Source organism: Beauveria bassiana (assembly GCF_000280675.1).
Source record: "Beauveria bassiana ARSEF 2860 unplaced genomic scaffold BBA_S00006, whole genome shotgun sequence".
NCBI classification, from domain to species: domain Eukaryota; kingdom Fungi; phylum Ascomycota; class Sordariomycetes; order Hypocreales; family Cordycipitaceae; genus Beauveria; species Beauveria bassiana.
In genome coordinates, this window is record NW_007930841.1 from 297784 (window position 1) to 308606 (window position 10823).

The following is a 10823-nucleotide window of genomic DNA, read 5'->3' on the forward strand; positions in this document are numbered from 1 at the left end:
AGAGGAACATTGTGGCAGGTGACCTGCTGCCTGGTGTTTGCCTACGAGGTATCACACAGCCAAGTACCTGGCTTTACCCCCAGTTCGCGGGCGCGTCTGCAGAGGCGCCTCGGGTCGCGTCGCAAAGTGGCCATCGGCGAACCATCTACATACAACCTCAACCCTGCCATCCTCCGTCTCCTAACGCACGCGATTATCGATCAGGGGCCGCGCATCGCTCTGCCTTGCTGTACCATACAATTTTATCTACAAACAATTCTGCTCATGAATCTCGATTAACACCCCGTCTTTTCTATTTTGCTTTCCTTCTTCCCATAACCTTGTTTTGGACGACTGCTCCTTTTTTTTTTCTCCCTTTTTGGACACTGCAATAAACTACACAAAACACGTCTCCGGATCGACTTAAAACCTATCGGCATCGAGCCGCGATCATGGCTTCCAGACCGACGGGCTTCAATTCGCAGACGCCACGACCTTTTGCCGGGCGGTCCCTTGCCGGTGCCAGCTCCGCCCACGACCAGCGACAGCGCCAACCGCCACCTCCTCCGCAAGTGTCATCCAACGAAGAATACGCGGGCATCCCCGACGAAGACCGCGAGCACATTGACGAAGTAGTAAGCAAAGCTTTCCCTCCCCCCCCGAACCTTCCTTCCGACAATTTGGGAAACAGTCTACTCACACACACAACCCCCCCTCCAGTTTGACCTCATGGACATGAAGAAAAAGGGCTACCTCAACAGCTACGAGTTCCGCCACTCCCTCGCCGCGCTCGGCTTTGACCTCTCCAAGCCAGAGTACTTTCGCGAGCTCGAGGCCTACGGCACCGTCCCTCCCGACTGGCAGGACCAGCAGTGCCCCGTCAACCGTCTGCACATCTATCTCGACCAGTTCCGCCTCTGCGCCTCCAAGCTCATCAGCGGCCGCGACCCTCGCGAGGAGGCCGCCAAGATCTTTGCCATGTTCGACTACGATCAGGACGGCGTCATCTCCATCGACGACATGCGCCACCTCGCCCAGGACATCAAAGAGGACCGCAGCCTGACCGACGAGGAGATTCTCAGCATGATTGACCACCTCGACCACGAGGGCAAGGGCGGCGTCAACCTCGACGAGTTTATGCAGATGATGGAGGAGGCTGGTTAACAGGATCGCGCTCCCCGCTTCTTTCTCCTTTGCAACCATTTCTTGGGTGTTTCTTTTCTCTTCGGCCAAAGTGGTGCAACTGGCTGGGCCGGGTCATCGGGAGAGAAATTGAGAAGAGGCGACGCAAAGCTACAGCAACGCCCCCGCCCCGCGCCGCTGGGCCAACAAAGAATCTATGGCGTCCGCCGCGTCGCACCAGCGGCAATGGCGAATCTGCGACAACGCCCCAGATTATACTAATGAAAGGGTGGCTGGTTGTACTTTGAAGAAGAATGCGGCTACTGCCGTTTCATATCGCCCACACGCCAAAGAAGTACGGGCGCGGAGCCGAGTCGAAAGGCGTTTCGGTGACTTTGAACGTTGGTGTTTTGATATACTTTGTCGTTTCGAGCTGCAGCTGTCACATCACTACAGAGCGGTCGAGGAAAATAAGGGAAGCGTGGCGTTGTTGGAGTTTCGGTTGATGCTGTCTTCGGCACCGGGTCATTTTGATACAGCAGGACAGAACAAAGTAAAAAAAAAAAGGAATCAAATCTAGAATTTTTGTATGCAATCAAGGAGAATGCGCCTTTTGCATGGCCAACACACCCCCACAACAACGCAGTAGCAGCCATTCCGAGTCTTTTGTTTCGAACCGCGTACATTGCAGGTTGAATAAATACATCTGTTTCCCCGTCTTTGCTAGCTAGTTAGTTAGCTACCCTTTATGCCCACGCCTTGTGGTCAATCTACACGCCGACCTTGGGGCCTCCTACTTTCCCTCTCTGGAAACAACTCAGATATAAAAGACGAAGAGAAAAAAAAAGAAAAGTAGAGATAGGTATAGAGTCGCCTTCTCCTCCCGAAAACAACAGCAACTTCGCAGAAAACAACACGTGGTAGATTCCCACTCACAAGAGGCACACAAACAAAATGGTGTGACGCGTTAGAAGGTCATGGCAGCTTATGAAAATAATCTTGCACATTTTTCTCTTGAACGAAACAAAATCAAGTCGCAAAGCGTAACAACAGCAGCAACGAAAAAAAAAAAAAAGACAAGAAAGTAGAGAAAATCGAAAAGATATAGCTGTCGACTTGTGACACGTTCCCTTTCCTTCCCACATCTTCTGCTTCCACACTTTAAAACTGAATTAGGTCATGGCCGGGTTGCTGCTGCTGCCTTTGCGGCTGCTGCTGAACACCAAAAGGGTTGTTGTTGGGTTGCTGGCCAAAAGTTCCATTCTGTCCTCCGTAGTTGATGCTGGGCATGCCCGTAAACTGCTGTCGCATAAAGGGGTTGCTGCCCGTGGCCTCGGGCTGCAGCCTGGCGGCACCAGAGCCGGCGCTGTTCATAAACATACCAGGCGCCGTGTGCTGCGAGGGAATTCGGAGATCGCCTGTGTTGCCGTACGTGTCCATGCCGTCACCAGACGCCAGCAATGCGTTCAGTCTGCTCTCGTGCTCGCTGAGCTCCTTTTTGGGCTGGTTGTTCAGGCCGAGTTGAGATTGGTTGAAACTCATTTGCGACTGCTGAGGCTGCGCTTGCGGGGTTTGTTGCTGCTGCTGGCCAAAAGTAGATAGCGTCTTCTGCTCTGGCAGGGCCGAGAGTGACGAAATGGGCGACGAGGCTTGCGGGCGATTGTTAAACTGGGCGAAGGGGTTGTTGGAGCCAGTTTGCATGGGTCTCAGAGCTTGCTGAGATTGGTTGGTGGCCCATGGGTTGTTGCTGCCAGGCTGAGGCGAAGGCTCCGATGGCTGCTGCTGAGGCTGCATTTGCTGTTGGGCGTAGGGGTTATAGCCGGTGGGCTGCGGTTGCTGGAATGAAGGCATCGACTGTTGCTGGTGGCCATATGGATCCATACCCATGCCAGTCTGCTGCATGCCAAAACCGTTACTGTTATAGTTAGGGAAGCCAGTTTGATTAGGCATCATGCCAGTGTGGTAGGGGTTCTGCATGTATCCCGTAGGCTGGCCCAGCATCTGATTCTGATCAATCGGGTTACCCATGAAGTTGACTTGGTTGCCCTGCTGGTAGCCCTGGTTTAGGCCGGTGGGCTGAGGTTGCGAAGGCTGCGAAGGCTCGTCGAAGCCGAAAAGGGCATTCGCATTCTGGTCTTCGAGATCGCGGCGTCGTCGTTCCTCCTCTTCCTTGCTCAGCTTGAGCGCCTTTTCTAAATCAGGGTCGTCGGCGGCGCCTTGTCTGCTTTCTCTCTTCTTGCGATCCTCTTCCTCCTGTGCCTTACTGGCCTCGAGGGCAAGTCTGTATTCGGCGTCGTCTTCGTCGTTCTGCGGGCGTCGGTGAGGCCGTCGCTGGGGCTGCGAGGAAATACCCATGTGTTCTGGCATGTGCTCCTCGAGACCGGTGACGCGGGACTTCCAAGACTTTCGGTCAGTACGCTCAGCGCGCAGACGTTCCTCGTCGAGAACCAAGGAAGTAAGTTCCTTGGCAGCGACGCGGACTGTTGGGTTGCTCGAGTTAGCCTGCAGTTATTTTTGGGATCATTTCGAAGAGCTAAATACCATTTTGACCGACATCGCGACCGTCTTCATCGATGTACTGGAACTCGCGTAGAGTTTTGATGACGTAAAGGCTCTGGCGGGCCCAGGTGACGACGAGTTCGGAGCCCTCATGTAGACAGTAGTCAAGGACCTTGAGGGCCTTAAGAACGTGTCGCCAGTTCTTTCCTTTGTCGTTGAGGCGCTTATCGAGCATGTCCATAATCTCGTAAAACTCGGTCGAGCTGGTTGAGCGGCGAGTAATGGTCAGTGGCAGGCCCCGCACGTATATGGCGCGACAGGAGCGACGGCGTCCAACAGAAAAATGCACTTACGTGTTGAAGGTCATCTGAGCAATCTCGCTCATCTGCGTGCCGGTCGGGCCCCATGGATCGTTGCTGGTCGCTATTGGGAGTGAGGTAAAGGAAGAGAGTCAGCAAAGAATGCGCTGTCGCTCCGGGGAGCGCGAGCAGCTCGCCCAAGCTGAGGGGTTGTCGTGGGTGGTGAAGCGGGCGGGACGAGACAAACGAACCTTCGCGGACCTTGGCTTGAATGCTAGAATACCCATGGGTCACATTTTTGATGCTTCGCATAACCTTGGACATGGCGGGCGACTGTGATGCCTCGAAAGAGGACTGCGGTGTGTTTGTGAGAAAAGTAGCAGCGGTGGTTTCGGGAGGGCGGCGAGCGTCGTCACTACGTCGCCGACGCTAAGCCGAAGCGCCGGACGGTCGAATCTATGATGTCGCGCGGGCTTTTCTTTAGCGGAGGGGGAGCGGGCAAGCTCGCTAGCGGGCGCAGGGCTTCAAGTTGAGGACAGTGACAGGTTGGTATTGTGCTGGTGGCACGATTTTTGAAAAAATGGCGATGATGAAGGAATAGAGAGGGCTGGCGATGGGGGATTTGGCGGAGAATGTCTGCACGAGGCCGGGGATGGAGTTAGTAGCCTGGCTACCTGAAAGGTACAGCTACGACTCGTGGTGGGTGTGGCTTGGAGGCTTGGAAGAGGCCTTTTGCCAGCGCAGCAGGAGGAGTTGTGTTGCCAACTTGCCAGTGCTTTTAGGCAAAGAGGCTGTCACTCTTGGCGCTAAGAGCCTTTTTCGGGTGGACAGCGGGGCAACAGGGATACAACCTGGAGTCAATAACCCAAGCTTTTTACAGCGGGCTTTGTGCAAGAAACTCGGCTGTATTAGCTGGCCTTTCAGCGCTGCACACAAAGTGGCAAGGTGGGTGCACCAGACGGCTGTGGCTGGTGGCTGCACGAGGCACATACTTAGGTACTCTGATACTTTGAACAATATTGTGCGCATGCGACACCAGGCAAATTGATGAAAAGAGTGATTCACATAAATCGTGACAATCTACCGAACCAATATGGCGCTCTAAGAAATTACTGAAATCTCGCTGATTCGCAAGACCTCCTCACGCATGACCACCACGGCTGTATCTACCTAACGATCAGCCCACTGATGCATCAACTTACTCAAACCGATGACGTCTCCTCGCCCTGATGGCGCGCGTAAAAACAAAAGACTGCCGCGTGGCAGAGGGATTACCGACACTAGGGTACCAACCACCCATAAGACTTGAATCTGAGAAATTGATATAAAGTTGCCCATTTGATGAGATTGCGTCGCAATGGTCAAACCGTGTTGCAATGTACTATTCAGTGTCAAACTCGCCTCCAAGGAGCACTGCCACACATCCACCTTGGCAAGGCGCACATCACTTGCCACATCAAACGACAAGTACGAGAAGAAAAGTAGAGATTCCAAATTAAGCCATTTCTGAGCAAAATTTGTCTTGAAACTAGCAATCATCCGTTTATTTTGAAACAAGACTTGAAAATATAGAAACAATCCTTGAAGCTCTGTATCAAGATAAGCTACCCATTCGTAAGCCATAGACGCCCAATATCCAGAAATTCAAAAGTTAGGCCCGAAATCATACTCGACATCACATATATACACACCATCCCTTCTACTTCTTGCCGCCTTTCCCGGCTGCCGTCTTGACAGTCGCAGCTTTGCCTCCGCCGCGCGCCTTAGGGCGGCGCGAAGACGCGCTGGCTTGCTCTGCTTTATTGGTGGCTTCCTTGCCTAGGCCCGAATTGTCTTTGCCAGTATAAGCATCGCCGCCGGCACTGCCACCACCGCGGCTTCTTCTTCCGCGCTTATTTCCACCGTCTCCCCTCTCCTTGGCCGGCCGGACAGAGCGCTGTGCTTCTTCCTGCTGCGCTCGACGGCTTTCCTGGTCCCACCACTCCTGGAACGCCTGCTCCTGCTGAATCTCCTGCAAGGACCGTTTAGCCACGGCCTCTTTGACGAGCTCCTGCTCGCGCTTCTGCTGCCCAATAATATCCGCCAGCGTTCCCCCCACAAGCGGCTCTTCCTTCCGCTCTCGTGTGATGTACGATTTGGAGTGTGGGATAAGTGGACTTGCCGCCTGCTGGCTGCTAGACGCCGGTGAATCTATCACGGCTCGTCGGCTGCGGTTCTGCCCGGAGAACTTGGTATCGGGCGACGCGGTGCGACGCTTGGCCTGAGGCTCCGTCTCAGCAGCAATAAGAGGCTTTGCGTTGGGCACTGGCCCGCGTTTCTGAGCCTCAGAAGCCATAGCCTCTTGCAAGGACGTCTTGGGAGCAGGCGACGCTACCTTCCACGGCGCTGGATCGCCACCTGAAGATACGGGCTGCCATGGCTTGGCACTTATCTTCCCGTTTTCTGTCGCAGCATGGACCTCTGCTTGCTTCTGCATCTGCCTCTTGCGTTCCTTTTGTGACATCTTGGCCGGGGGCTTTGGCGACGGCGCATCCCTAGATGCAGCTGCTAGACTTGTCGTTAGTGCAGATGTGGGCTTTGAAGATGCCTCAGATATGATGCCTCGTAGATCCAGCTTCGTCGTAGACAAAATCGGTGAGGCCCAGGGGCCGTTTGCTTTGCGCATCGAATTATTAGTCGGCGTAGCGGGGGTTCCGCTCAAGTTTCGAGATGCTGGAAACGCCACCGTGGGCGCAGAAGAGCCAGGCGATTTGGAAAATGAGACTGGATATGTCCTCTTGGTTTGCTGCCAAGCTGCTTCTGGAAGCTGTGTCATCGGCTCCACGTCCAGATCTAGTTGAGGGAGAGGACGTGGCGCAGCTGGAGAAGATACATCGCCATGCTTGGCCACATCTTCCTCCATATCGAAAATGAGATCTCCATGCGATTCTTTCGGCCGCAGGCTTGGGCTGAAAGGCTCGTTTTTAGCATAGCTAGACTTGCGCCGGCCAGCATCAGGCGTTCTCGAGAAGGCCGCCATCTCATCCAGACTACCAAAGCGCGCGCGATATGACGAGGACAGTTTTTTCTCCTCTTCTCGTTGAGTAACCTTGAAAGCGAATTCCTTGACACGACGCTGACGCTCCTCCTCAATGTCGATAAGGAGGTCTGGATGCTTTTCATGCATAAGCAGCTCGGCACGCCCACTTCGCACAAACGGAAACCGAGCAAGCTGATTCTCGCGCACAACCTCGTCAAGCTCCAGAAGTACCTCTTCATCCATGCCGTCAAGGTTGCCGTTCTCAAGCATATTTTCCAACTGCAAGCAAATATATTCTAATCCAACATCCTTGAACTCGGTGACAGAACAGACACTAATCTCATTGAGCAAGTTGGCGATATTGCGCGTGGTGACAAACTTTCCAATCACGCATTGGCAAGCTTGTGAAAGGCGATCGAGCATCAACTCGTTTGCAGTGGCCATGACATCCAGAACAATCTCAGAAAACTCGTCTAGAGATGCGCAAGTCACATCCTCAAAAAGGTCCTCGCCAACATCACCGTAGATGTACTGTATGACCATCATGAATGTTTCTGGGTTAACATGCTCAAGATTGACTTGGATACGATCCTCAGCGGCTTGACCCAAGCGTCTGCTCGTGAGCCATCCTCCCTGCGAGCGGCCGTGGAACATGCCTTCAAAGAAGGGACAACGCTTGCACACAAGCTGACTATGGACAGGGAAGTCTTCGCCATCGAGCTGCACCAAGATATCACCATCTTCGAAGAAGCGCTTATCAGAGATAGCGCCTTGGAGATCCGAGTCCAGTGAAGGTTCAACACTCCGTTGTAAACGGGCCGCACTTTCGAGCCTCGTCATTTGCAGCTTGGTCGCCATTCTCATGAGCTCAATTCTGACCTGTCTGAAACGGTGGGCCAGGGAAGGTGCTTCTTTGGTGTACTTCCAGACCGGCATCATGGTATCGAGGTATGAGAACACCACAATATTCAGCAGAGTAAGTATATCGATCTGATGAAATGTCATGAGAATTCTGCCCTCGTATTCGCTGAGTTCAAAGATGTCTTGATTCGATTGACGGCCGCCGCGGCGGAACTTGGAGAGAGCATCAAGGACGATGAGACTTCTAGCAGAGAGCAGCCAACCGTGCACAGGAATCTTGATATCGGGTGCAGTTGTTGTGTTAACGCGAAGATCAATGCTCTTGAATTGCGTCGAGCCAAATTGTAGCATCTGCGTGAGATCTGTTTCAATGTCTGGTGATTTCAGCAGCTCGTGAACAACAGAGCTGTGTTTTTCTCTGGCGATGGCTTTGTCCCAAGCTGTTCGAGACTCGTTCAGACCTGACTTGGGCAACGACGCTTCAAAGTTGGTCAGGCACATAAGTGAGCCGAGGTCCTCCCAGATGGATGGTTTGGAAACGGATATTTCCTCGGCCATGACTTTACTATCCTTTCGAATGGCAGCAAAAGTTCCAAAAGTCGAGCTCTGGACCTTGGTACAGTTGGTGATATAGGGAACGCGCTCGAACTTGAAGTCCTTCTTTTTGTGGCCAGCGCTGGAAAACAGCTTTCCATTGGTACGCTTGACTCGCTTCCACACAGCGCCGGACTCGGTGCAGATGATCACGGAGCCATGCTCTCCAACACTCATGGAAGTGACACCATCTTTGCGAGAATCCCATACGCATTGAGGCGGGGATACTGCGCCTTTGATCTTGGCAGGGTTTGTGGTAGAGCCATTGGGTTGATCCGACTCGCCTTTGCTGTTTATGTTCATAGTAAACAAATCACCGCGAGATGTCACCGCAGCAATAGTGTCTCCACCGGATGCGATGGAGATGATTTCTTTCCTTCCCGACTCGCGCCTGTTCGCATATGATGAGAGATTGTAGTTGACGAATGGATCAAGGGTTGGGAATTTGACCAGGTTGTATCCGTAATTGGTAAAGACCCAGACATTGTGGTTAGCCAGCAAAACCGTAGTAGCCTTATCTATGGCAGACACCATGAGAATGGGCGCCGTCAATAGCGACGCGGCTACTCTGCGTGGGGTGGCTTGGATGTCGAGAGACCGAGAGTCGGCATCCATGAGCGCAAGCTGTCCAGCATTGCGACCCCAGCAGAAAAGCGAAGCTCCAGTGTGGGCAACGGAATGGATGGTGGATGCGGCAACGCCTTGGATCAATTCCTTTTTGAGTGTCCCAAAAACTTGACGTGGCACTAGGCTCATGGGTTCCTCGTCGGCTCTTGTCGGAGGGGGCAGCGCGTAACCCAGTTGCGAATCCGAGTTGAGACCCCAGGTCCACAGCTCGCCGTTGCCAGCAATTGCCATTGTGTGGTTTTGGCCCAGAGCAACTTGTTGAATCTTCTTGTCGGCTAGAGGACCCTGAACTGACACAAACTTGAACTTTGTATTCTCGTCTCCAAGTCCAAGACGCCCACCTCGACCAAGACCGGCAATAAACAGGTTACTGACAGGATCTGTAGTCAAAACGGCACTGTGGAGCTTAGACAAGACAACATCTTGAATGACAAGAGGGCGGCTGCGAACCAAGATTGGAATATCCTCAATCTCCAATGATGAGGCAACGGACTCGGCATCCTCTTCGCCTAGGTATGATTCGTAGAATTTGCGTAAAAGGCCATCTGGGCGCCGGAGGTGGATACGCTCGGGATACTGGCGGTCATCTTCGTCACCAACACCAAGAGACATATTCCTGTTGCTCCCGAAGACAAATAGCTCATCCCCTTGGTCGGAGGAAGTAGCATGAGTGGTCTTTGCGCTGTTTGGAGTTATTAATAAAAGGGTGAGCGGTGCATGGCGCGAGGATCGAGCTTACATTTCGTTGTAGTCTGTCGTGCTCTCTCCGCTGTCAGATTCATTGTCAGCAGCCTCGTTCAGCTGGCCTCGGTTAAGAGACCGGGTGGCTATCGTCGAGTTGTAGACGTCAAAGGGACTGTTTCCCTCGTGATCCTTGGTCTTGATGAGCCTACCAACTCTGCCCATGGATGCGCTCGTTCCGGAGAGGATGTTTTCCCTCTCCTTGGCAAGGATTATGCGGGCAATGGAGACATTTCCGTTGTACAAAGAGCGATGAAGTGCGTTCCAGCCGCTCTCTGGGTCCTGGACATGTAGATCGATGGCTGGATGGTCGACGAGAGCTTGAACAAAGTCGCGGGCGGTAGGGTCGGTCGAGGAGGCGGCGCGCAGGAGGAGAGTGAGGCCGGCATGGTCTCGACTGTTGATTTCAAGCTTGCCAATAGCATTTGATGAGTCCTTTGACTTGGCCGAGGCTTTGCGCGACTTGCCGGCGAGGCGTGGCGAAGAGCTAAAGCCGCCAGGGCTGGGCCAGCCAACGCTGGCAATCACTGGACTCTTGGAACCAACCGGAGCTGCGGAACCGGCAGGACTCAGTAAACGTCGAAACCTGTCGACATCATTTTCCCAGTAGGATTTCCAGAGCAAGTGACTCATCGGCCGGTCAAGAGGTGGAAACGAGCCCGATACGCTTGAAAGGGCACCTCGCTGTGGTTCTCGGGGACCACGGCGTGTTTAAAGGCGCGGATTAAGCGTACTGATGAGCTCGTGTGTTAAGTGGAAAGGGCCGCGCCCTGTTGTATTTATGTCGCGATAGGAGTCGGTGCTTGGGCGACGGCGCGACAATGCGAACCCGGAGATGCGGAAATGAGGTGTCGGAGTCGACGGAGATGGTGGCAGGCTGGAGCGTTGCTGGTTGCGAGAAAGGTGCCCTCGAAAGAATCAAGTAAGTGTTGGAGTTGAAGAGGTGAAAAGGTCGACTAGTGGGCGTGTATGGAAAGTGTTAAAAGGGTTGAAGGCCTGGGCAGGGTATTGCGGGTTTGAGGTTTTGGGGAGGTGTTTAATTAAAGGCTATTACAACGTATTCATTCGGGGATGGTGGGGGT

General features: G+C 53.4%; 3 protein-coding genes across 3 annotated transcripts; 1 reads left to right on the plus strand and 2 right to left on the minus strand.

The window, feature by feature from the left end:
* Positions 1–431: 431 nt before the first annotated feature.
* On the plus strand, positions 432–1143 carry BBA_02843 (EF hand family protein; the record flags this gene model as incomplete). Its single annotated transcript, XM_008597940.1, has 2 exons — positions 432–614; positions 700–1143. The coding sequence occupies 2 exons, from the start codon at positions 432–434 to the stop codon at positions 1141–1143; spliced, it is 627 nt and encodes a 208-aa protein (XP_008596162.1).
* Positions 1144–2262: 1119 nt separating this feature from the next.
* Positions 2263–4223, minus strand: BBA_02844 (ENTH domain-containing protein; the record flags this gene model as incomplete). The annotated part of the gene is made up of 4 exons (XM_008597941.1): positions 2263–3581; positions 3643–3863; positions 3954–4023; positions 4151–4223. 4 exons carry the CDS (start codon positions 4221–4223, stop codon positions 2263–2265), a joined length of 1683 nt encoding a protein of 560 aa, XP_008596163.1.
* A 1375-nt stretch (positions 4224–5598) lies between these two features.
* Positions 5599–10374, minus strand: BBA_02845 (BTB/POZ domain-containing protein; the record flags this gene model as incomplete). The annotated part of the gene is made up of 2 exons (XM_008597942.1): positions 5599–9682; positions 9740–10374. The coding sequence occupies 2 exons, from the start codon at positions 10372–10374 to the stop codon at positions 5599–5601; spliced, it is 4719 nt and encodes a 1572-aa protein (XP_008596164.1).
* Between the last annotated feature and the right edge of the window lie 449 nt (positions 10375–10823).